General features: G+C 38.3%; 2 protein-coding genes across 2 annotated transcripts; both read left to right on the top strand.

Annotated features, from left to right (window-relative positions):
* Positions 1-4,263: 4,263 nt before the first annotated feature.
* Positions 4,264-9,255, top strand: LOC311293745 (uncharacterized protein; the record flags this gene model as incomplete). Its single annotated transcript, XM_084414237.1, has 8 exons — positions 4,264-5,365; positions 5,441-5,596; positions 5,677-5,819; positions 6,217-6,484; positions 6,872-6,990; positions 7,100-7,246; positions 7,452-7,575; positions 8,878-9,255. 8 exons carry the CDS (start codon positions 4,264-4,266, stop codon positions 9,018-9,020), a joined length of 2,202 nt encoding a protein of 733 aa, XP_084270363.1. The 3' UTR covers positions 9,021-9,255.
* On the top strand, positions 9,229-11,915 carry gcnt4a (glucosaminyl (N-acetyl) transferase 4a). Its single transcript, XM_084414471.1, has 3 exons — positions 9,229-9,478; positions 9,860-9,919; positions 10,050-11,915. The coding sequence occupies exon 3, from the start codon at positions 10,051-10,053 to the stop codon at positions 11,341-11,343; it is 1,293 nt and encodes a 430-aa protein (XP_084270597.1). The 5' UTR covers positions 9,229-9,478; positions 9,860-9,919; position 10,050; the 3' UTR covers positions 11,344-11,915.
* Positions 11,916-27,865: the final 15,950 nt, after the last annotated feature.

Raw genomic sequence — 27,865 nt, 5'->3', positions numbered from 1 at the left:
CGCGAATGAGGCGTATTCGCGTCTACCGCGCCGCGCTCTACGCCTCATTCGCACCGCAGGAATTTTTTACGCGCGTAACGCGTCTTTGCATTGACTTAACATTGAAATCACTCGCGCCTAGGGTTGGGTATCGTTTGAATTTGAACGATTCCGATTCCGATTCCGATTCCAATTCCTTGTTTCGATTCCGGTTCCTAACGATTCTCGATTCCGATTCTTTTAAGAGGCAGGGTCAAAAAAGTTTAGATTAATTTTAATTCTATGAACGTTTTACTTTTTATGAACTTTACTATGAATTTCTCACAGGGCTGTTTTCAACTACAATGTAAATATCAAATCTATTTTAAACTTTTTTATTTAGGATATTTTAAATGAGCTAGCTACCCAACGGTCTTTCTGAAGGAAATAGTCTGACCTTCTCCATCAATTGCTATTTTCACAGCTAAAATGGGCTATCAGGTAAAATAGGCCAAATAAGGTTGTTTACACTCATGTGTAAATGTGTTTTCATGAATTTTTTGTTTTACGTTCGCCGGCATCGCGCGCAGTTTTCAAACGGACGAGCAGAGGACGAGAGAATATGGTTGTAACTTGCAAGATACCGAAGAATAAGAAAACATCATATAAGTACGTTTTTAAGGGTTAACGTCAGGGTTGTTTGCTCTGAATACATTTTATGAGACGCTGTGAGTTAATAAGGGAACGCAGTTTAGCTGCGCAGTTTAGCATAACAATCCATACGCTTACACCTGTGCTAGTAATACACGCATTTACCATGCCGTGTGTACGTTACAGTTTACAAATGTTTAACTAATGTGGGGAAGTAGGCTACAGCTGTCAGTGTTCAGTGAGTTAACATTTGGCAGTTTGAAATCGATTAGGTAGTTACTTAGGTTCAGAATAAGGCTAGAAATGATCAAATTGGTAACTTAGACAGCGGTTTCTTCTTCCGGTTGGCGGACTGTGAATCGAAACTAGGAATCGAAATTTAAACTTTTGAACGATTCCGGGAAAATCGCAAAACTAGTCCCGGTTCCAATCGATACTCGATACTCGATACCCAAGCCTACTCGCGCCTGACGCGCTATTCGCGTCCGGTGTGAACGCACCATAAGGCAGGCACCCTTTTATACTCATGGGTGGTCCATGTGACATCTTGGGCTGCCATCTGCCAATCAAATGCCATGTTTCCATACATGCTTCATGCCTGGGGGAGTTCCCCTAGCGTCAACATCATGACGCAGCGTTGAGTTCCCTCAAAAGGGAACCAGGCTGGATACATCAGAAATGGCAGAGAGAATAGACACTCACGTTGCGTTTTCAGTGAATTATTCATTCCAGTGTGTGTTTCGCTTTAAAACACGAGCTCTGTCATATTCTGTCATTGTTTCTGAAGTGCGCAAGCCCTCACGTATTGCACTGTTTGAAATACAGACTATGGAATGCCAAAACATCCCACCGCTGTATGGCCAGATGATACGCAAACTACATTTCTCGGCTGGATGAAGCAAACCATTAAGAATGTGTGAGTCCGTTACATTGATGTGCATACATGGGGTTCTGTTCGGTATTGCAACTTGACTTAAGTACTTTGCTGTTGCACTGTACACATACTATACACTGTGAATTCTGAAATGTTGTTTTAAAGGGTGCTTTGGTGTGAATGCATTTATGAATTATATGGGCCCCTTATATGGTTATTTGGTGTTCTTTTGTATTCTCCAAGTGTCCTTTTTTACACCTAAATTTACCTTGAAAAAATCTTGCAGAAAATACAGTTTTGCGAGAATCACCCTTCAATCTGATGCTTTACTTCTCTGGATCTAGCAAATGATGACAAAATGACCATGTTAAACAAGATAAATGATGTATGCTTAATTTCATGATAAGGGTGCGATTAATCGCGATTAAAAAATATACAGTGAGGAAAATAAGTATTTGAACACCCTGCTATTTTGCAAGTTCTCCCACTTGGAAATCATGGAGGGGTCTGAAATTGTCATCGTAGGTGAATGTCCACTGTGAGAGACATAATCTAAAAAAAAAAATCCAGAAATCACAATATATGATTTTTTAACTATTTATTTGTATGATACAGCTGCAAATAAGTATTTGAACACCTGTCTATCAGCTAGAATTCTGACCCTCAAAGACCTGTTAGTCTGCCTTTAAAATGTCCACCTCCACTCCATTTATTATCCTAAATTAGATGCACCTGTTTGAGGTCGTTAGCTGCACAAAGACACCTGTCCACCCCATACAATCAGTAAGAATCCAACTACTAACATGGCCAAGACCAAAGAGCTGTCCAAAGACACTAGAGACAAAATTGTACACCTCCACAAGGCTGGAAAGGGCTACGGGGAAATTGCCAAGCAGCTTGGTGATAAAAGGTCTACTGTTGGAGCAATCATTAGAAAATGGAAGAAGCTAAACATGACTGTCAATCTCCCTCGGACTGGGGCTCCATGCAAGATCTCACCTCGTGGGGTCTCAATGATCCTAAGAAAGGTGAGAAATCAGCCCAGAACTACACGGGAGGAGCTGGTCAATGACCTGAAAAGAGCTGGGACCACCGTTTCCAAGGTTACTGTTGGTAATACACTAAGACGTCATGGTTTGAAATCATGCATGGCACGGAAGGTTCCCCTGCTTAAACCAGCACATGTCAAGGCCCGTCTTAAGTTTGCCAATGACCATTTGGATGATCCAGAGGAGTCATGGGAGAAAGTCATGTGGTCAGATGAGACCAAAATAGAACTTTTTGGTCATAATTCCACTAAACGTGTTTGGAGGAAGAAGAATGATGAGTACCATCCCAAGAACACCATCCCTACTGTGAAGCATGGGGGTGGTAGCATCATGCTTTGGGGGTGTTTTTCTGCACATGGGACAGGGCGACTGCACTGTATTAAGGAGAGGATGACCGGGGCCATGTATTGCGAGATTTTGGGGAACAACCTCCTTCCCTCAGTTAGAGCATTGAAGATGGGTCGAGGCTGGGTCTTCCAACATGACAATGACCCGAAGCACACAGCCAAGATAACCAAGGAGTGGCTCTGTAAGAAGCATATCAAGGTTCTGGCATGGCCTAGCCAGTCTCCAGACCTAAACCCAATAGAGAATCTTTGGAGGGAGCTCAAACTCCGTGTTTCTCAGCGACAGCCCAGAAACCTGACTGATCTAGAGAAGATCTGTGTGGAGGAGTGGGCCAAAATCCCTCCTGCAGTGTGTGCAAACCTGGTGAAAAACTACAGGAAACGTTTGACCTCTGTAATTGCAAACAAAGGCTACTGTACCAAATATTAACATTGATTTTCTCAGGTGTTCAAATACTTATTTGCAGCTGTATCATACAAATAAATAGTTTAAAAAATCATACATTGTGATTTATGGATTTTTTTTTTTTTTGATTATGTCTCTCACAGTGGACATGCACCTACGATGACAATTTCAGACCCCTCCATGATTTCTAAGTGGGAGAACTTGCAAAATAGCAGGGTGTTCAAATACTTATTTTCCTCACTGTATATATTTTGACAGCCCTATTTTTTATTCTATCTTTATTTGTTTCTATGTATTATTCTTAGGGGAGGCTGGTGAAACTCTGATGAATGATGCCAATTCAGTAGCTGAGGAGCCAAGCTCACGTTCTTTCCATGACCACAACTATTCAGTGAGTGGTTTCTTTTAAACCAAAGTCTGTCATATGAATTTTGCATTGTAATCCAAAACTGATCTACATTTTTATTTCATGGACTCAAGGTAAATCCATTTATTGGACTCGAGGGAAATCCAAGTCAGAGCACAATTGGAGATTCATACAATGTTTGCTCTGCTAAAGCCATGTCAGCAGGAAAGAGGGTTTTGAAAGGTTGTCAAGACAGTTATGGGGCTGATATTAGTTATGATGATGACTCTGCCATGGCTAAGAAACGGATCAAAAGAACAACATATAACAATCAAATACAAAATGATTTTTTGGAGTACTTGCTCAACTTTGATCTGAAACATGTTTTTGAAATTGTAAAAGATGTTGATCGCCCCTCACTTCAACAGAATGAAGATGCAAGCCAAGATGAACAGTCAGCTCTTGATGTTTACCAAAAGGTTCCATCTGAAACAGTGTTTATTTCTGACACCAACAATGAAAGCAGTCAAGAGTGTAGCATTTCTTTACTGTCCCCTCATTTAAATGAACTAATTGACTCATGTTTACAAGGTAAATTCAAGGAGGACGTTAATGTACATTCATCTGTAGAAATGGTGGAATCACCATTACAGAGTGAGGAACTGTTTGACTCGAGCAGCTCTGCTTCACTGTCTCTGCTCAGCAAAATCCACAATCAAGGATTAACCTGCAGTCCGGAGTTTTCAGAAATAAATGAACAATTAGAGGAATTTGACAAAGCCAACAAACAACTGGCAGATACTGAAACATCAAAAGGGCCATTTGTGCAATCAACCAGCCCTGCCATTGAGTCCATTTATGTGGATAATACATCTGGCTGGTCAAAAAACTTAATAAACACACCACATAATGACTTGACGCAAATCAGCCTTCAAGAACTGCATTCTCCTAATAGACTGTTCCTAGAGAATCCTCTAAATCAGGATGAAGAAACAAATACCACATCTGTTCAAAACCAGCAGGGGGTGGTAGAGATAATTGAGACAGCACTTACCACTAGCCAGACTCAAATGAGTAAGAGCTACTCTGAAAATCCTGGCATGGAATATGAAAAGCTGGAAGGTGACACATTTTTTTTAAATGCGATAGATCTCATTGATGGACCTAAAGCAGAACCACATTCTTCCTGCAGGGGGGCAGTTAATGAGCTAGTGATTGATGTTCCTGATGTTCATGCCAATGCATGTGCTGTTTCACCAATTTGTTCCTGTGCCAGAGTAGATGTAGAACATCCTGAAAATTCTCACAGGGCTGATTTTTTTGCTGAGGATGATCCGTTTAAAAATTCAGTTGATTCAGACTGCACTGTTGTGGAATGGTCCGACGCTACTGACGTTCAGGATGTGGCCGTCACATCAATTCAGCCTAAAGTCTCTAGTTGTGAAGAGAGGCATAGTGAAAAGGAAGCAGAGAACATGGAGGGTACACCAGACACAGTGGCCTCAGTGAGTGTTTTAAGTCCGCTTCTTCCTGAAAATTTGTGCGCACATCCATCACTGGATAACACTGAAGAAAAAGCACATTTAAAACAGGATCCACACATAGCTCTGGAAATCAAAGGGCTTTTCAACACTGGTGAACTAACAAGTCAGAAAAAGATGTCCAAACTGCAGAAAAGGCGGCTTAGAAAAAAAAAAATGCAACGAAAAAATGACCCAGATGCACTGAATACAGGTAATTCCAGTTAATCATAAGTATTATCATCACAATTGAGAACATGTTACTTTATATATTGTTTTTTCTCAACAGTATCAAAGAAGGTCGTGCAGATTTCCCTGAAATCTCTCCACAGGACAAATGGTTTAGGAGAGACTCGTCTTCACCGGGCATGCATAAGTGGAGACCTGCAACTGGTCAAATGCTTGATAGAAGCTGGGATAAATGTTAATATAACAGATAATGCAGGTGGGAAAATTCTTGCCTTGTTATGTCTTCATTATTACCTTTGATCTATTTAATGCTTACACAATGTTTTGGGTGGACAGGATGGACCGCCCTTCATGAGGCCTGTTCTAGAGGTTTTGTGGATGTGGTGGAGCTGCTCTTGGAAGCAGGTGCCGATGTCACCAGCAGAGGGCTAAATGGATCTAATCCACTGCATGATGCTGTTCAATCAGGCACATATGAGGTTGCTTCTATATTTCTGTAATGATCCGTCACTTTTTCTAGTGTGGTGGTTAAAGGGTAGTTCCCCCAAAAATGTTTATTCTGTCATCATTTACTCACTTTCATGCTGTTACGCACGTTTCCACACAGTGATCGTTGGCTGATGAGGTATATAAAAATAACCCATGCAACTCATGCACTAGATTCTTCTGAAGCCAATATGACTACCTCTGTTATAGCCAGAATTATGTAATTGAAACTGAACCTCTACTATTCCAGTATTATTCTCTACAGTTTTCAACCTGATCTCCAGTTAACCACCACCATTTCACCACCTCATTCACACCATCAGTGTGTACTAAAATGTGAATGCATTTTCAAAAGCAGTTAAAGTTCTGATCTTGATGTTTTATGCATAGATCGTGATGCTTCTCCTTCAGTTTGGCTCAAGCCCTCATGACAAGAATATGCTGGGACAGAGTGCAGTAGACCTCGCAGCACATGAAAGCGTCAAAGAGCTGCTTTTGACATTTAAAGGACCTTTTCGTAAACCTCCCCGGACAGCTGGCACTTCCAAACAAGGACCTCAGCATTTGGCTGTAGAGCACATGCAGCCAGGTGAAAGTCTCTGCATAGAAGAAGAAGAAGAAGAAGAAGCAGTCAAGCAACAGGAGAGGACATCAGCTTGTAAGTGTTTTCTTTTCTCATTAGATTTTAGCGTGTTTTTTTACTCAGTTTAACTAACTGAGACTTGTTACAGCACTTGTATACTGTTGCCCTCTTGTTGGTCTGATCGCTTCTATTGTTCTCCTCATTTGTAAGTCGCTTTGGATAAAAGCGTATGCTAAATGATTTAATGTTAATGTAAATGTAGAAGAAATTGAGATAGAGCGAAAATGGCTTATTTCTTAAAGAGAGGCTTCAGAAAAGTAAAAATTCTGTCATCATTTACCCTAATGTTGTTCCAAATCTGACTTCTGTGAAACAAAAAATTTTTGGGGGTGTGTTTTGGGGTTCATGGATATGTTTAATACATGTGTATTAAGTTTATTTATTTACCGTTATCCTCAACAGATCAGTGTTTACAGTCAGCGGGACCAAAGATTGATTTTAGTGGCAATAGGAAGTTGACGTGCCTTATAAGAGATGGAATCATTCGACATGGGGATGATAATTTAGAAATTACACTTAAGGTACAGTACTTAATAAATCACTTGTGCTGTTCAAGATGTTGCCATTTGACCATTTTAAAGTTAGTTTGGTGACTTTTATAGGATTTTTAAAGCTCTGATTGAAATGTAGGGTTGTAGCCACAAGGCCTCTCTTTTGGAAAATGGATCTATCAGAGATGCCAGTGGGAGAGTCTTCCTTCTTCCAGAACAATGGGTTGAATCAGTCCCAGAGAGTCAATCCATGGTTCCTGTTACCTCAGATTTTGCCTGGAAAAAGGTAGGCCTACAAGACAGCCGTTTGAAGTGTTAGGTCTAATATCTGCAATTAGATTTCTGATGCATGGCTAAAATTTTACAGCAATCATAAGACAATAAAATGGTCGAATGTGAATACTCTCACTAATGTGAGCTCAGTACTTTTAGGTTTATTAGTGACCTTTGACACCACATACAGTACTTCTTTTTTTTTTTTTTCTTGACAGGTTATGTATCAATCAAAGTCACTGTGGAATTACATTTCAAGTGATTTGAATAGAGAGAAAACACCCAAGAGATCAGTAGAACCCAGGTGTTGCAACACCAGTACACCAGAACCTGCTGTAAAAGGTTTGTCAGCTAAGTCACTCAATCGTGGACCAGCCTCACTACTCCTAGTTCCCTAACCACATTATAAAAAAATAATTTAAGATCAGATTTTCCGTTTCTTACATCCCTGTCTTATCTAAATCAGATATCTTTTGAAAGATGATTACAAAAACATACACAAACCGGATCTGTCTGTGGTATGCTTTCAGTTAGCTCTGTGGGCTCTGGTATACTTTAAACATGAAACTAAACCGCCAATAGTTGGCGGCAGATGACAGTCATAATGAGTGAGTCATCGAGTCTTTTAATTCAAACGATTCGTTTAGACGGCTGATTCATTCAAGAATGAGGCAGTTGTTTATGAATGGTTCATAAAATCTTTAGGCTTGGTCGACATGAACCGGCGCTGCACAGACCGATCGGTGAAAGACATCAAAGAACAATTAGAGAGCAGACGGCTCTGCTCGCGGTATTTTGAAGTCATAAACCGATCGGTCTGTGCAGCGCCGGTTCAAGTCGACCAAGCCTTTAGACCTATTTTTTTACAGTCTATGCTTTAGACTCAATCAATTCGTTCAAAACCCTGAATCATTTAGTAAAGTGTAGCTTTTAGATGCGCTGTGGTTCTGCTGTGATCTTTGTTTTGAACTATTTTCGGTGCTGAAACAGAACAAAACCAGTCAATAATGTGCCTAAATGTAAGTGACTTAATATTAACTAGTTTAATGAACTGTTGTATGAAATCAGTGTCACATTTTCATTCATGATGGTACTCAGGAAGACAGCACTCTTGGTTGTGTGATGTTGCTTTACTGTATCATATGTTATAAATATAAAACTCCACATTTAGAATTGCTGCAGTATAACTGGGTTTCTTTGTGGGCTCGCACCTTGTTGTCAGTAGCCTACATTATATATTATATCCACTATCAGTCGCCACTTGTAATAAAATCATTTTTAACAATAAAGTTAAAATAAACAAATGACAGTAAAGTCATTCTCGTATTTTGTGAGATTTTGTGTTATTTTTTTGGTATTGATGTTTCAATCAGGCTACTTGTCCGGTCGGGCTAGAAAAAAATTATTTCACTTTCCCATTCAAAAAATCCACTTGTCCCGGACATGCGTTAATGTCTATCACTGGTAAGCCTAAGTGCCGGGGTTCAGCCCAGGACGGCCCCGGCCCAATTTAACCCCTGGTTACGTGGTAACAGCATGCCATAAATGATTTCTAAACTTAAAATACCTTTAGAAATATTAATGTAATTTATGTAGTTAATACTATTTTGCTCAATAAGTCATTCATTATTCATTTTGTTATAGAACCATCCAGAAATGACGTAGGCCTATTCATGAACATCAGGTCGATTCACGTGGTCAGCGATGAGGAGTTTTTTCCAAGCCATGTGATGAACAGATACTGGGACTTTTTCGCACAGAGTGAGGAGTGGTCCTTTGGCACTTAGTTGCTTGTGTAGCGCAAGCTCTAAGAGCATCAAGAGAAGACCGTTCTAGTGTTATAGAATGTTTGTTTCAAACGTTTATAAAGTGTAATTTTTTTTTCCATTGTTGAATATGTGTGTGAAACGTCTTTGTACACCGATCAGTTTCAATGATAAGTTGATGATCTTGATGTTAAAATAAATAAATAAAAACTGGTATGGACCCGTCTTTACAGGCGGGTTTCGATTAGGTTAAGTTGAGTTTGTTTGTTTGGTGTGTGTGTGCGATGTTCAGAAATGCTGTGTAGTTAACTTTTAAGACTAAGCCCCTGTATGAGTGGGCGGACTAGACTTTACTGGCGTTAACGCCTCAGACTGCCTCTCTTCAGTCACTGAAAGTGAAGTCAGCGCGGTTCCTGAACTTGCTCATCTTAAACGAAGTGTGACGGTAGGCTACGAGTCACGCAATCTTAACAGCAGTCGTAAGTATCCTGAACTCGATAGATTATTTTAGAGATCGATAAGACATTTAATTGATATTTCGATCGCTTTTCATTTTGTTTTATTTACACACAAAACGCGCAAAGGTGTTGTCTAGTTATTCAGTATTGTATTTGCATTCTATATTAAGTCATTCAATTGTTTGAATAGAGTTGCGGATATATAACAAGTCAGATTTTCTTGCGGTTCGGGCAGATTGATGGAAATATGTGGTGTGCTTTGTTTAATCTATGCGGCTCGTGCGCTTTAAAGCTTTCCGAACAGCACCAGTGAGGCAACTTTTGCATTATTAGGTAACGAATACATTTAGAAACCACAAGGCTTTTACACTTAGGCTATATGTTATGCTTTCTATGTCACAGGTTCATATATTGTCATTTTTGATGGCAGTGGCACAAAACAAAAGACCGGCAGTGTGCAAGGTAAGCAAATCCCCTTTCAGTTAGGCTGAATAATGTAAATACAACAAAGTATGATACTGTTTCATGTCAGAAGATTAGCATATATGCCAGCTTTATTTCTAACACTTGGTTGTATGTACTTTTCCAACAGAATGAAAAGAAGATGTGCTATCTTACACTGGTTAAGAATAAGATGCAAGTTCTATGTGTTTGTTGTGTCACTGTTTGTTGTTTTGCTGGTGTACAGAAATATTTCAGTGGACGACAGTATCTACATTGAGCCCTATGGAGCTAAACAAAGATCACTCAAACCCCAGCCTCTGAATGGCATTAACTGCACAGCCATTTATGAACTGGAACCAGTGGAAATTGGCAAGTCGTTGGAGATAAGACGCAAACATATTGTGGAAGTTGATGATAAGAGTATTGTTTCTTTCACTGCAGACTGCAAAAACTACATCGAAAAAAGGGGCTATAATAAGATCTTTGTAACTGATGAGGAATGCAACTTTCCAATTGCGTACTCTTTGGTGGTGCACAAGAACAGTGCAATGGTGGAAAGGATTCTTCGAGCCATTTACACACCTCAAAATATTTACTGCATTCATTATGACCAAAAGTCATCGAAACATTTTATTGCAGCATTGAAGAACTTGGAGAAATGTTTTCCAAATGTCTTCTTAGCATCTAAAATCGAGTCTGTTCAGTATGCACACATTACAAGACTTAATGCAGATCTCAACTGCCTTTCAGACCTGCTGAGTTCAGAGGTCCAATGGAAATATGCTATCAATTTGTGTGGCCAAGACTTCCCGCTGAAGTCCAATTATGAGCTGGTGGCTGAGCTCAGGAAACTGAATGGTGCAAACATGCTCGAATCAAGCAGGCCCAGCGAACTGAAAAGGCAGCGATTCCAATTTCAGTATGAATTGAAAGATGTGTCGTATGAATACCATAAAATGCCGGTTAAAACCTCCAATCCTAAAGACCCACCACCGCATGACATTGAGATGTTTGTTGGGAGTGCCTACTTTGTGTTGACACGGGATTTTGTGACGTACACTATGACCAATCAACTTGCAAAGGATTTTCTGCAGTGGTCAGCTGACACATATTCACCTGACGAGCACTTTTGGGCAACCATGGTTAGAGTGCCTGGAGTTCCTGGGGAGTTACAAAGATCTGAGCCTGATGTGTCAGATATAAAGAGTAGGACACGTTTGGTTAAATGGAAATATCTTGAAACCCGTTTGTATCCACGGTGCACTGGCACACACAGACGCAGTGTCTGCATCTATGGTGCAGCAGAGCTCCGGTGGCTTCTGGAGGACGGCCACTGGTTTGCAAACAAGTTTGATCCCAAAGTTGACCCTGTCATTATTCAATGTCTTGAAGAGAAACTTGAGGAGAAACAGCGTCAACAATGCATGAAACGAGTGTCTTAAAATGGGACCTTTCGTTTTGGACTGTATTTTTGGTTCAAATATGTATGTTTTCTGCTGCACGTACGTCTGTTCAAAGTACCAGCTGATTGAAAGGTTAGCTGGACCATCACCAAGCTATTCCTTTTCAATTTTGAAATGTTACCATCCACCTATGTTAGGTCAGTTTGAAAGTGCCTTTCAGCTTCATCTTTTTTTAATCCGTCCAAAATATGAATTTATAGGTGTTTGAGCTACAAAATATTTATATATTTTAATGTATTTAAACCAATACTGTCACATGCATGGATACCCTCTTTTTCATTCTATGTTTTATTGAATCATTATATGTGGGAACTTTCGTAGGGCTTCGGCTGTGAGAGTTGTGTTTTTGTTTTGAGTCAAAAAGCATTGAAAGATGTGTAGTGCACTCATATTTACCAGTATTTCTTGCTTTTTAAGTGCGTTATATGTGGATTTTTAATAGTCATACCAGGGTGATGCTGTGTCATTTTAAAATTATTTTATAATATCTGATGGTCTCTATGTACATTCACTATTTACTGCTTCAAATAAAGCTAGCTATTGTAATTGAATCACACCTGTGTACTTAGAGAACTGTCTATAAGTGATGGAAATATTAAGCAACTGTTTGTTTCGATCTTGATGTGCGAGTGATGTTGCATAAGTGATGATAGAAGCTACATTCTGGATGGCATACCATTACTATTTCTGTCTTCAGAACACTTTCCAGACATACTGTCATTCAGTCACTCTTTCTGCATTTTATATTATTAGGTGGCAATACGTGATAAGTCTTTATAGTTAAGTCATTTAATTCGCTGAACTGATTCATTTAAAACAAATTAATTCAGGCATGAAACAAGCAGCTGTGTTGTAAGAGTGTTAACTCAAACACTCAAACTATTTGACTTATTCGAGAGATCTACCATTGTATGCTGCACTGAAATGAGCGACGGTTGATTCAATTGTTGGCAAAAATAGATAAAAAGTAACTTGCAATATTGTGTCTAAAATGTAAGTTGCTCGATATTTGCTTCTTGTTTATTGACCTGTTGCACAATCACACAATCATGTTGTTGGCCTGAATATCATCATGTGCTATATGATATTCAAAACAACAATCTTGCTTGTTTGATAGTATAACAATTTTTAATTATTCATAGTTAAAGTAGGCTTATGAAATTTGCTCCTGTTGAGTTTCTTTCCACTACTGCGCTGCACAATATTAGTTTAGTTTAATTGTATTTTGGTATGGTTATATGTTTGTTTTATGACAACATCGATAGCAGCAGTGCTTCCAAATTTCATGCTGAGTTATACAAGAACAATAAAGATTAATCTTATCTTATAAATCACTTATTTAAACAGATCTTTTAAAAGGTGCACCTTTGTACCTAAAGAGTGCATAGCTCAAGGTAACAAATTTGGTACCAAAAGTTTACATATTAGTGCCTTAATGGTACATATTAGAACCTTTTTAAATGGTACCAACCCAGTGACCCTTTTTTTTAGAGAGTGTTGAATCCACAGTCTGTTGAGTCAAAGCTCATAGCAGTCTTTAAAGTGGAGATGCAAGACCAATACGTAAGCTTTAATTTCTTGGCTCAACAAGTCAGTGGCTGGACAAAAGCACCTAAACTTTCACTGCAACAAGACACCCATGTGTACACACTGAATGAATTCCCAAAAGCCACTTTTTTATAACTGATATGTCCCTTGAGACATTTTAAAAACAGCCATTTTTAGAGGTAGCTTGTAGGAGAATCATTTCATTATTTTCGGAAACTGAATGAATGTTGTCAAATACTATAATAGAAATTTTAGTAATTTTAACTCTAAAATCTTTTTAAACATTTTTTTTTTTTAATCTGTTAGCGCCAATGTCCCGAGTTTAGCCTCTGCCAGTCTGTCTGTGTTTGTTACCAGAGGGCTGGAAACAGAGCTCTTGAACCTACTTTTCTGAAAGGTTTCCACTCTAAGACGTGATTGTACAGCATGTTTGACCACTGAGGTAGCCAGCGAGGCTCTATTTCCTCAATCTAAATGCAGTACGACCGGCCCATGCGGCCCCGTCATAGTGTTGACAGTGTAAGTTAATGCACCCTGGAATGTAGACGCCTGCCATTAAAACCCTCTCAGTTTTTTCTTATGTCTCAGACCTCACATTGATGAAAATAGTACAGAAAGCCCTCTGTGTTCGATTTATTTACTTAATAGCAGTTACTGCCCTGCGATCAACAGTTTGACTTACCAGTTCATGGATCACGTGTACATGTTGTGAGTACAAAAATAAAATGGCACATACATCTACTGGAACATTCTCTGAACTGAAACAGGGATGAGTTCAAGTCAGTTTCCTGAAAAGTCTGGCATAAGGAAGTCGCTTCTATAAAGATAAAGGATAAATGCCTCTGTGGTTTAAGAGGGGAAGAAGGCCAGCTTAAAAAAAACAATTATGGGAACTAAACTGATGGAAAACAGGAAACAGACAGCAACTACTCAGAGATATATTGTAAATGATGCCCTGGGCACATCTACTTTATCACATAGTCAACATGCAAATATGATTTGAACACATGAAATATTAACCTATTCCAACATTTTATTCCCATGTCATGTTATGCACTAAAGTCTTAGATCTGCAATGGTATAACTAAAACACATATGAACTGATATAAGGAACTTTCATACAGAAAAACAACTTGCGGTAGTGGTTTTGTGGATTCATTGTGAAAGTAAACCACTATTTGCATGGTATCATTTGTTGACTTTTGAGACGAAGCAAACAAATGTGTTGTAACTGATCTGCTTTTTCTGGTTACACTTTATAATAGGTGTCTTTAACTACAAAATTGTTAGGTACAATGAGGGACAGGTTTGGTTAGGTTTAAGAGTTGGTTAAGGTGGTAGGGAAGGGTCAGAATTTGTCAGAAATTACAGCATTTCAGCAATTACATGCCGTCACGATCTGGTTTGTGTTTGAGTTTAGTTTGAGTTGGTTTTGCACTGCACTCCGTGACACATGCAGTTATTTTTAAATATAAATACAATGTAAAACAACAAATGTATGTACACAATACGTACACTGTATCAAATTAATTATTTAAATGTTAGTACAAAGTAGTTAAAGACACTTAATATAAAGTGGGACCAATTATCCTTAATTCTTATGAAAAAACAATATGTTGCTATGGCCCTGTACTTATTTTTCTGCATTTGAAACGTCACAATTTTATCACAATAGAATAGAATTCTAACAAGAGAATTGCAAGAGGTCAGGAACTGTGTCACATTAATATCCCCCCATATTTCTACTGTATATATAAGGAACTTAATGAAATATGGGTGGTTTGTATTTGAGACTGAATGCGTGTAAATGTTTCTTGTTTGTCTAAGGCAGTAACAGTACATGACTTTTGTCTGGATGAGTGAATGGTATTGCGGAAAGTCAGAGCCAGTCAGCATATTTTGGCCAGTCGGGGTTGTCAGATTTCCCAGAAATTCAGGATGGACACAGACTCAGGTTTTTTTTTTTTAGCTTCAAAAGACTAAAAATCTGTCAAATAAGAATATCAAACATGTTTTATATTTTGAGCCAATTTCAGAACATGTTGTTTTCATTTGTAATGCGTCTCCTAGCACTGAGCCGCATGTTTCTGTGTGAGTTTGTTGTGTTCGGAACAACTTGAAAGTCTGTGTGATTCTCAGTCATTTAGTGTATGATGACCAGTTTTTCTCTGTAACCAAGTCAAGATGCCAACTTGCCAAGTCAAGTTCTGTAGTGTATTCCAGACTTTTTTTTTTAGTGTAGGTTTGGGATCAGTACACACAAACGATATGAATTAACCGTTTGCTTTTTAAGTCATGTGTTCATATATTTTTATATATGACATTTTGAAAACAATGATGAACAAAAAGGAAGCGATTTCTTGAAGCATTACCACATATACAGTGAAGCATAACCACGAACCCCTCCCATTTCCTTTTTATGACAGGATGGTTTAACAAGCTAAATATTTCCATTCTCAAAGCATTTGCGTCACCACAGACTAAATCTCATCAGCCTTCATGGGTGATACCCAAAAAGACAGGCTCTAGAGCTTAAGTGCATGCAGTTTCTTTAGAACCTGAGGGTAGAGAAGTCCAAAATGAGGGGTCATCCATTGTACCGATGTGCAAGCCTTCACTGAGACCACACTTCTGTGTTATTCATGCTAGTGCTATTTAAGGATGTGACATTATTAGCACAACCTTGTGTAGGCTTCCTTACTGCCAGAAAGAAACTGGTGTGAAAACTCATTTAAATTGACTGCAGTCAGTTGTCATCCTCTCTGTCTACGGCAGCCTCTTAAAGTCCCACAAAACCATCTTAAAATAATTGTATTAGTTGTTCGAAGCAAAGGACTATGTTCCTTGTAGTTGATATAAGTAAAAAAAAGTTGATTTTTGTCAATTCACAATCTTAAGTTTTTCCCCCGGTTTCACAGAAGGCTTAAGCCTGTAGTCCCAGACTAAAATGCATGTTTGAGCTGTTTTAACTGAAAGTAACTTGTGCTGACATACCTTAAAATATGTCAGTGTCATTGTTTTGTCTCAAGATGCACACCAGTAATGTTTTTTTCTAAGGCATGCTTATAAAACCGACTTGAATGTTCTAATTGAACTAAGGCTTAATCCTGCACTCTTAACCCGAATTAGTTGACTTTACTCGCAAATCGCGTGGAAACCCGTTGCCCTATACCACTTTAGTTTTTACACAAGCTGAAACTAAACATGTTGAGTTGTATTAACATGGAACCCTAACTTTTTACACAAGCTGAAACTAAACATGTTGAGTTATATTAACATGGAATCCTAACTTTTTACACAAGCTGAAACTAAACATGTTGAGTGGTATTAACATTCATATCAATCATATGGAAAGACCCAGACAATAAGAGATTAAACAGATAAAATGAGGTGCTGATGACTTCTAATCTTTATAGACGATTACATCAATATGCAGTCATAGTCACTGGATCACTATACTCTTGGCTTTTTTGCTATAAAAATTGTGCCTTTTAAACACACAGGTATAAAGCAGCCAGAGAAAATCTAATGTTCAATTGTCAAGGGCAAGGGCCCAACTAAAGCCAACAGTAATCACCATTATGGTGACTACAAATTAAACAATAATTCATTAACATCTAAACCTCTGTTAATTCTCAATACCGTCTGCTTCTCAATACTCAATACAATTCTCGTCCCGCCAGGTGTAGAGCCCCTTGGACGCACGTTAGACACGGGTCTTTTCACGTGACCAGGCAGGTTTTTGATTTGGCCCCTCCCCTTCCTTATGAAACTAAACATACCAAGTTATCTCTGCTAAACCTGATTAGTGCAATGAATCTTTCAAGGCAAGGCAAGGCAAGTTTATTTATATAGCACATTTCATACACAATGGCAATTCAAAGTGCTTTACATAGAAGAAATTAAAATAATAAAAAGAAATAAGAATAATTAAAACAGTTTAGAAAAATAAAAAATAAAATACAGTACAAACAGTCGGACGAACAGTGGCACAGTGCTCATTCAGTAAATGCATAGTTAAACAGATGTGTTTTGAGTCTGGATTTGAATGGGACTACAGTAGGAGCACATCTGATCTCCTCTGGAAGCTGGTTCCAGCTGTGGCTGGCATAATAGCTAAAAGCGGACTCGCCATGCTTAGAGTGAGCCCTTGGTATTTCTAGCTGATATGATCCTAATGATCTGAGTGATCTGTTGGGTTTATATTCAGTGAGCATATCTGCAATGTATTGAGGTCCTAGGCCATTGAATGATTTATATACCAGTAATAATACTTTAAAATCAATCCTAAATTTAACTGGGAGCCAGTGTAAAGACCTGAGGACTGGTGTGATATGTTCATATTTTCTGGTTCTGCTCAGAATCCTGGCGGCAGCGTTCTGTATGAGCTGCAACTGTCTTATGGTCTTTTTGGGAAGTCCAGTGAGGAGTCCATTACAATAATCCACCCTGCTGGTGATGAAAGCATGCACAAGTTTCTCTAAGTCTTGTCTGGAAACAAAGCATTTAATTCTTGCAATATTTTTCAGATGATAGTATGCTGATTTAGTTATTGCTTTGACATGACTACTGAAACTAAGCTCTGACTCTAGTGTCACACCAAGATTCCTGACTTGATGTGTAGTTGTTTTACCCCTAGAGTGAAGGTATGCGTTCACCTTGAGAACTTCATCTTTGTTTCCAAACGCAATTACTTCAGTTTTGTCTTTGTTTAACTGAAGAAAGTTTTGACACATCCAACTGTTGACTTCATCAATGCATTGGCACAGGGAGTCAATGGGGCTATAATCGTTGGGCGTTTCAGTTAAATAGTACAAACAACTAATGTTGTTTAGTAATGATAGCAGGTTTTTACTAAACATAAAATAATAAGTAATGATCACTTGTAAGTTTAATTAGAAACAAAATCTGGGTTTACAGTGTGGCTTAATCTAAACCCTGTCTGTGAAACAGGGCCTTGATCTTATATTTAGGCTCTTCAAAGTGCTTACAAATATGCTGTGGAACAAATACGGAGTGTGTTTATATGTACCCCTATTTCAGTCAAAGTAACAATAATTTGACTTTTAAAGTGTCATGTAAATGCTTTAGTCCGTCTGAAATCACCAATCCAGCTTTTGTAAAGTCGGACCAACCGATCTTGATAATGTGATTGTTACTCGGCTTTGTCCAGCATGTAAACACACTAATCAGACAATTGCCCTCACTGCTTGCAGAAATGACGCACAATGTGTATTCTTGGTAATCTTTCACTTCACATTATACCAATATTTTGCCAGAGTACTGACAAAATCAATAAAAATAGAAGTCATGTGAAATCAAACGCTTTCCATGAACAAGAAGTTTGAGTCTGTGCTCTTTGACCGACTCTGAACATTGTCATCATATCTATAATCACGTCCATTGTGGGCCTGGTGATGGAGGCTCCAGGGTCAGTGACAGATGAGCAGAGCCACGCTGACCGCAAGAGCTAACAAGACAAGCCTCGTCACTCAGCATCGTGCGCGGAGTCAGCCTGGCCAACCGACCAAACTGCAACAAAGAGCCTTTTTATTCTTCTTGCTCGTTCTCAGCACTCGCCAACCCTCCAGGCTAAGCTTGTGCACCCCAAGGACATTTGATTTTTTAATTAGATTAGAAAAAAGAACATGGCAGCAATGAGCTCTTCAGAGTCATCAAAATGCCACTTGGCAGTTTGTACCAGGAAACATACTTCCAGACTAGCTAGATGTTAAGCAAGTTCCTGTTGTAACATTCCGCCCAGTGCAAAATGTTAAACAGGATTTGAATGTTTTGCCTTGAGTAAATACTGATAAGTATGAGAACATATTGACTTATTGAACATATTAGAACATGATGAGGTACATGCATTATGTGAGTCAATGATATCTTCCTTAGGCATAACCAGGGAGTGATTAGTCAGTGACTTTTTCAAGCATTACCGGTATTGTTCAAATATTATTTATGCAATAAATCATAATATATGAAAGGATAATATATAAAATCATGGGCAAATATTGAAACACATTAGTGTTCATTGTGACTCAATGAAATCTTCATCAGGCAAACCCTAGGAGTGCGTCATCAGTGACTCTGGAAATTCAAGTATTACCAGTATTATTCTAAATGTTTTATAAAAGTTTGGAATGTGGAAACTGACAAGAATGCAGCCTGTTTGCATGAGAGAAACTGTATGGCTGAATTCAGTCTTGACACACACTTTGACTTTGTTAAAAAGGCTACAGTGACCTCTGGTTTGCGACAAACACGTCCTTTTTGAAAACACAATGTGATGCGCACAATGAGAGATTCTTTAAATACCTGTGATCGACAAACTAGAAGAACCTCGCACCATTCAGCTTGTGAAGGTCTATTGTTTAAGCAAGACCAATAATCTTCAAAGAAATGTGCCCTATCATGATCAACATGAGGGCACTAATGAAACCCAACACCTAACTCGCAGTCTTAGCGACACAAAGATACAATTGTTGAGGCAGCGGATCATTTTCTGCCCTCGTGTAATGGCTTCCTCTGCATTCTATAGGGTGGGCAAGCAGGTGGCCGAGTAATTAAAGAATATTGCAAGGTGGGCTTATCAATAAATTAAAACGAGGGGGCAGAGTTTCTTTCAATTATTGATATGAAGTCTTATGTATCCTGACTCTTCTTCTGCAGGTGGTTACAGGTCACTGACACCACAGAGGGTGATTGTCAGTGGGGAAGAAGAACAGACATAACCTGTGGCGTCAGAGACATATAGGGCTTCCTGCACTCCTCGCGTTGCTAGAAGAAGTGTGTGTAAAGAGAGAAGGCAAAAGTAGGAGAGAGTGAGTGGGGAAATGAAGACATAAAAGGGGAGTGGGGTTAAACGTTAGCATTTATACTTCCACTTTTTGACGTTTTGCTTTGATCCAAGTCCAGTCATGGGTTTGCTGAATATAAGGCACCTGTGATATCAGAACAAGAGTTTTTTGGGGCCAGTCTTTAAATATAGTAAGTTTAAACAAATTGTATAACCGAGGCCTGAATGCTGGGCAAGCAGCTAAAGCTGGAAAAAAATACTGTACACTCCATAAAAAAAAGTCTGTAAAAACAGGGCACAATGTACTGTGTTATTATGAAGGAATTTTCCGTGTTGACTTTTCACAGTTGTTTTACACATATTTTGAATTATGTCTTGCATTGTGTTGAGTTTAAAAAGGAAAGTAGTACCTTTTCCGAGTGTATAAGCAAACAACAGCGTTTTTTTATGTTTACAGTTTTAGACAGGTTCAGCAGTTGGTCTTTCAATCCACCCATTTATTATAAATATATAGGGGAGGTCAAAGCCAGTTGTCACATGGGGATGTTGTTGTGTTGTTGTAGTCTTAGAATCATGTCTACACTAAACAGAATGACATACAACAGAAAGGTTGAACTAATCTCAGGACAAGGGTATATTTAATAAATGTCAGGTCAGGGCTTTGTAAATAGCCTACATTTTATTTATTACAATATTTGTTGTCCAAAATAAGAGTTTATACATTTCTGTTGTTTGAAAGATATGTGTCTATACAGAAATTGACTCAACAAAAATAAATAAATCCACCCTGAAAATGTCCAGGATGAATAAGTGTAGCCTACTCTTTCAGTAAATAAGCTTGACTTTCAGTCACACCGTGATCTAAAACGAATATTGCACGCCACCTAGTGTCAGGAAATGACACAGCGCAATCACACTACTAATAAAATATAAAATGTCTCACTATAATGTTAGAATACAAAGATGTATTTATCTTCATGATTTTTTTTTTTTTTTTTTTTTGCAGTGATAAAATGTTTTTTCAAATTAAAAACAACCACAATCTAATTCCATGCTCATCAAAAAGCTTGGCCTCACAGCTTTATAATAATTTATATGACAAAATAATGTACATATGGCAGAAACTACAACTCTTTGGAGATGAAACCATTGTGGCTGAGAATTCTATAAAAGTAGCCTATTGTTTTCTGAGATCAATCAAGTTGGAGAAAACAAGAAAGAAACAGGTGTTGGGCTTTCATCCTGAATCAGAGTAAAGCAAAATTTAAGTTTTGACTTGTATGAAAACAAGGCTGTCTGTGAGGGCAAACATTCAATTGTTCAGCTGATGAAACATCTTTCAAAAGTTGTGAGTTGTGAAGGACATGTGATCTAGGTTCAGAGTTGTTTCGCAAGGTCTATTGTTGACAGTTAAAGTACATATCTATTGAAATGAAGGTGGATATCAAAGTTTGTTATTGGACATAGTGGTTGACGTATGGTGGCATTCCTATTGAAAACTCTGACTATGCTAAAATGCATACTTACACACTGAGTGCAGTGTTGAGGACTAGTCTCTTCTCGGGGGACTTGTGAGATTACTGGGCTCTTCATTTGGCAAAAAAAAAAAAAAAAGATGACTTAAGTAAGTCTCTTTTTTCTTACAATATAATTGCTGTCTACAAAACATGGTTATTATAACAATTATGAAAATAATTTAATGTGGTCTTATTTGTCTATAACTTTTGGCACTTTTTGGCTTTTATTTTGAATTTCTTGTAATTTGTTTGTCTTAACTTTGCTCATTGACACACTACACTGACTCTTTCAAACATTCGCTGAGTAAGCGAAGGGTCCTCCTCCCCAACTCAGGCAGAGCTCGACCTACTTGTAATGTGCCGGAGGCCAGCGGAAAAACTGATTGCCCGGCTGTAGCAGTGGGCAGCCTGTGCAGCAGCAGCCACTGAACGGAGATCTCTATGATGCTAGGGACTGCCGTCACGTGTCCCAGCCAGAGCCGCTAAGTACGTTTTTCAATGGGTCTGGTCCCAGCCATTACACATAAACGTCCCTGCCGTGTACGTTTCAGAGATGAAACCTTTCTGGGATAAGCCCTTTTCACACAGGGTTCCTGTAAAGGGTTTTCCAGGCTAGATGCTAATAACACGGAGGTGTCCGCAATGTCAAATCCACCTCCTGCTGGGCTGTCAGTCGCACATCATCTCAACCTTAAGGCCGTGTGTCCACAAAACAAAGCATTAGCCAGCTGAAAACGCCTAGCTGTGGGTGCTTGAGAGCATACAATTTTGGAAGCGCAGCGTGTTTTTTTTTTTTTAGTTGAGACACTTTGATTGATACAGAATTTCCGCGGAAGTGTTAGCATCTCATTTCACAGATAGTTTTGTTTCTGTATTGTTTCTAGGGGTGTAAGTTATATATCGTGTCACAATATATCGCAATACAAAAATGCAACATGTACCGTGAATAGTGACAATATGTATCGTGAATAGTTCACCCAAAATAAAAATTACTATGTGTGAAAAAATATAAGTTTTCAGAGTTTTAGTGTCAGTAGGCTACTAGGCTACATTAAAATATGATATATAATGTTGAGAATAGAATGTATAATAATGCAATAGGGGAATATCTGTGTAAAAAAGTGGCCTACATTATTTTAAATGCATCTAGTCAGTGACAGAGAAATATATTCGTCTAAAATAACTCTGTATTTTCAGCTTCAGAATCATGAATATTTTTATTCTGGTGTCTCTATTGTCCTGTGCTTTGGATTTCCAGCATCAAGTCCAAGAATATTCATTTATACACACAACACAATGTAATATCAAATTTATCAGTTTAATAAACAGTACATTTTTTTGTTAACCTTTTATCATATGTCTTGGAGTATCGCAATAATATCGTATCATGAGTTCAGTATTGTGATATGTATCGAATCGTGACATGAGGGTATGGTTAAACTCCTAATTATTTCTATATAAAAATGTAAATACAATGTAAAGTATTTGCTCTGGCTCTTGTTTTAAATTATTTTGTTCCGTTATTGTGCTTGTTGTCATCTGTTGATGTTGTACCGCTTGTACAACTGCTTGCTTCTATATCATAGATGTATCTATGCTCTATGCACGAACGCTGCTGACGTATATCCGGTAGAATCTCAGCCAGCGTCTTTAGGCTACTTCCGCCGCCGCGTAGCGCGTTCTATAGCGAAGTGTACTACCGGCAAAACTTTCATAAAATTAATTTTCTCAGAAACGGAAGCAATGATTTTAGAAACCGATTTGCTAGTTGGATTTCACATTATATGAGAGAATACTCACCCTCAAAGTTGTCGATGTAGCTCGAAATATATAATTTAAAGCCCTTTCTTACTCTTAGGTGTGACAGCTAACTGCCTCACAATATTGTTAACATCATTCACGTTCACAACATCAACAGCGAGTGTAACTTACCATTATCTCCACCGAATACAAAAACGGCTTCCCATGGTCTTACCCTTATAGTCCAGTTGATATGTTCACTTTTTCATAAAAGCATGAAACTTGGTAGCCTACTCTTGTACAGTTTGGGGCCCTGAACATTTTCAGAAATGGAGCCATCGCAAAAACTCCTCGTGGCGGCCATGGGTGCCATTTTACTTTCCACCATAACCAAAGTATGTATTTTGTATCATATCTCCTGAATCAAAAATGATAACACAGAAAATAATTTCAGCAGGAGTGGGCGAGACCGGGAATTATAATAACACTGATTACCAACTTTTAACTTTTTTGATTTTGAACTCAATTCTAGTTGCCCTTCATCTTTATGCTTTCCTGTTTGCTGAATGACGTGCTCCACCCATAACAGCCACTGGCGGTAAGGCACCAAGTTGATGCCAATGGCAACCACCGATAATAGGAGAAGATGGTGACTTCCGTGTACTTTGTAGCCGCGAAAATCATACATAATCAAAATGGAGTCAGACATTAAGCCACGCTGCAACAACTACTGTCAGAAAATGATACCTCAGTTGTGCTCACCGACATTTCTGGGCGGTCTGAAGTAACCAACATTTTTTTACAATTTGAGAAAGATGGCGTAATGTGTGCAGGTGCGTGTCTGTGTGTGGGTTTAATACATGGATGATTTATATTGAATTTAATGTGTATGCATTGTTTAAGATGGCTTTCAGTTCAGTACAATAACATAAAAAATTACATTTTGGATTTGTATTCAACTAGGTGGACATGCTGTGATCTACTGTATTTTTTACTGTAATTGACAGATTCCGGGAGTGGCAGGGAATGGGAGTCATTCCTCTGGGATTGGGAGGGGACAGGATTTTCCCCAAAGTTTTTCGTGGGATTGGGATAGGACGGGATTTAGTTTTTTGGGGGGAGTGGGACGGGAGAGGTTTGAAAATCCACTCTCGTGTCACCCTCTAATGTATATATATATGGACAAGCACTTGAGGTGGCACCAAATATCCCATCTCCAACAGACTGGGGTTGGATGGACCCAAGCGATTGGAGACCATTGTGGTCAACTCTTCCACAGGCAAGCCAGTCCATCCTTGAACTCTTAAGTTGTGGCTGCAAGAAAGGGCATTGCAAATGCAAAAAAAGCCACTTAAAGTGCACAGCTCTGTGTCAATGTGGAGGAGACTGTGAAGGAGACATTAAAGAATAGGTTCAACAACAACAACAACAAAACAATCAAACAAACATGTTTCTGAAAAAGATTTTTTAGTAAATCTTTGTGTTTGTCTTGTATGTTAAATCTTATATGTATATATAAATGACAACCACTTTTGTCAACACTAAGTTGTGATTTTTTTTCCCTATTATGATGTATAGTCAAGTGAAACCACTTCTTGAACAAGAAAGAAATGTAGGCAGGTCCTTGATTTTGTCCATCAGGAATTTAATGGATTGTTGTGGTTGTTGCTATTTCTGTGATCTCATGTGACAGGTAGTGAGTGGCCAGTAAACAAGTCATCAGAGAAGAGAAGAGAAGAGATGTCACTGCTAGAGGGAGGGGAAATTATTTTAATTAAAGATTATGAGGGCATATGAATGTAAAAATAAATAAAATAATAATGTGCACATATAAATTATTTATAATAAATTCTGCAATATTCTGTATTTTTACAGTACAGTACTGGCAGCAAGGTTGCCAGCAAGTTACTGTATTTTGATTTACAGTAACTGTACTGTAATTTACTTTACAGCACACAAGATCAGTATACTGTAAACTACATAACAGTACTTTACTGTATTTTTGTAATGTTTCTGCTTCTGCTGTAATTAATTATACAGTATTGTACTGTAATATCTATATTGATACATTATTGCTAAATATTATAATTTTCAAATTACTAATAATGATAATATTATATTGATATAATATGTAGTTATTACAGTATATACATTTACAGGTAATAATATTATAATGCAACTTCTGAATAACTGCAAATCAATCAATCCAAACAATGTTATTGTCAAAAAAATGTTTTATTAATCAATTACACTGTGTATTTGTGAAAAAAAAAAACATTTAATTTAGGAACATTGCATGTCCAGTACACCAGCACTTTACAGGTAAACAGCTTTTAAAGGGATAGTTAAAGGAACACGCCGACTTTTTGGGACTTTAGCTTATTCATCGTATCCCCCAGAGTTAGATAAGTGAAGTCCATACATACCCTTTTCATCTCCGTGCGTGCCGTAACTCTGTCTGACGCACCCACCGCTAGCCTAGCTTAGCACAAAGACTGGAGGTAAACGGCTCCAGCTAGCATTCTGCTCCCAATAAGTGACAAAATAACGCCAACATTTTCCTATTTACATGTTGTGATGTGTATAGTCACAGCGTGTACAAATAACAAGGTCACATGAGACACAACCATCTTCTAACCGTATACATACTGGGAACTATATTCTCAGAAGGCGAAGCACTGCTACTTCTGCGGAGTGATATGCTCGCAGCACCTGAGAAGCTAGGTGGTGAGGAGCAGAGTTCGCTCAGAGTGTTGCGCTAATCACTCCGCCCACGTAGTAGTGCTTCGCCTTCTGAGGTCCAGTAGCCTATATTTATCATAAAAGTTCGTAAAATCATAAAATCATCAAGTTCGCCATCCGAGAAACGGACTTCAAATAGCAGTTTGAGCAAAATAACGTTATGTCTATTGTAAGTGCTTGTTTTTACCACTGACGGGCTCGGATGTTATGGAAAGGATCCCTACAGATAACAGTTAACGTTAGACATTTTTGTTATCATAAGATCCTTCAAACGTAACATGTTAAATGCAGTAATTTTATCTCGCAGACCATCGTATAACACATTTAACGTTATTTAACCACCTCGTTTTGTCCTTCCACCTTTCCAACAATCACCAAGTCTGTTTTGGTCGAAATAAACCGTAAGGTAATATTAATTTCAATGCTCAAATCTCGAGTTAGATTTGAAAATGTCGGGACAAGCAACGGGGTGAAAGAGCAGATCTAACTAACGGTGTTTTTGCATCCGTCGCTGGCTAAACTTCCACTGTCATTTGTACACTATAGTGTAAAATCCTAAAACCTTATTATAAAATTCAAAATTAACTTACCAAATTTCCAGATATCCGCAGAGTGAGATCCATCCATCCAGCGAGTGATCTGCATCTGCCTGCTGCAGTTGTGCTCTGACGTCAGTCGGGCGGCGCGCGCGCTCTCTGTTTACAGCAACCCTGTATTATTGCCTGGCATATTACAGCCAGGTTACAGCAACACTAAAATTGACTGTAAAATGTTCCCGCTCAAACAAAATTACCCACAATACAATGCAAATTACGGTACTTTACTGTAATATAGAAATGCAGTATTGTACTGTAGGTTATTACAGTACTGTGCTGCTAAATCTACAGCGACATTTAACAGAATTGTCAATTTTGATCATGGTGATTTTGAACATTCATCAGCGAACAAAAACAGCTCAAAGAACTTGCTTGACATGCCAGAACAAACCGGAAGCTTCCAGAAGCTCAAACGTACTGCATAACACAGAATGAACTTCATTGGTTCTCGCACGTCAAGCGAACATGCTTGAGCTTCCGTTTACCACAACTAATGTGTGAGTTGATGAATGTTTATATGTGAATAAAAGCCTACATTAAATTTGTTCAAAGGATCGTGTCTCTTCAAAACATTTGGACTAAACTGCTCAATTCATATGGATTTGTTTCACGAATTCTTTATGAACTTTAGAAGTGTCAAAGTGGTAGTTGCATAGCTGTCAATGGAGGGACAGAAATCCCTCATATTTCATTAAAAACATCTTTCTTTGTGTTCCGAAGATTTTACAGGTTTGGAACGACATGAGGGTGAGTAATTAATGACAGAATTTCGTAGAACTAACACTTTAAGCTCTATGTTATGTTTGTCACTGTGTATTGCAAAATTCCTGATCCTTGATTTCACTGTGTGCATAAAAAAAAAAAAAAAAGATTAGGTAATAATGATCTACCGTAATATTTTCGCAAGATGATCTTTTGAGACAAAATACTTATGTTTTTCAGTTTTGTTGAAGGTAATAGCAATTGTTTTTCAATAACTGTCACACAAATTAAATGATATAGGCCTATGTGAAGTAAATTGCCCACTAGCTGATGAGGCTAAAGCCTATGTTGGGTCTTCCTCTACTGTTTGGACTGTAAACCATGCATGCATGGCCGGACTTACCATTAGGCTTGACTGGGCTGCAGCCCATGGGCCCCGCCCAATATGTTGCATATAAATTGTTCTAGGAACCTCAAAGCATATTTTAATTTTTGCATGCATGCTATATACCACAGTTATAATTTTTCTGTCATTGCACATTATGGTGTCTGAACAGTCTCATCTTTCTCTGATTGATTTTCTGCATCAGATTTTCTTTCAGGTGAAGTCAGATTCTACATTTGACAAATAGCTATGATTGTTTTTTTCTTCTGATAGGCCCAGCTTCTCCTTAAGATTTAGTTATGAAATGTGGATAAAAATGTGCTATTTCAAATAGGCCTATGTTTGTTTTAAATATCAAACGCGTTCTAGATTAATTCCCAGAATGTAGAAGGTTTTGAGCAGTGTGTGTGAATGTGATTGCATAACGCGATTGTGCGCTCATCTCCCGTTGGCTGCTCGTGCGCTTCTC

Source organism: Rutilus rutilus (assembly GCF_951802725.1).
Source record: "Rutilus rutilus genome assembly, chromosome: 7".
Taxonomy (NCBI): Eukaryota; Metazoa; Chordata; class Actinopteri; order Cypriniformes; family Leuciscidae; genus Rutilus; species Rutilus rutilus.
Note: the sequence above shows the minus strand (reverse complement) of the source record. Positions and strands in the feature narration are given on the sequence as shown.

Excerpts from the sequence above, each read along its gene's own strand:
- gcnt4a (XM_084414471.1), top strand. The coding sequence starts at position 10,051 with ATGAAAAGAAGATGTGCTATCTTACACTGGTTAAGAATAAGATGCAAG.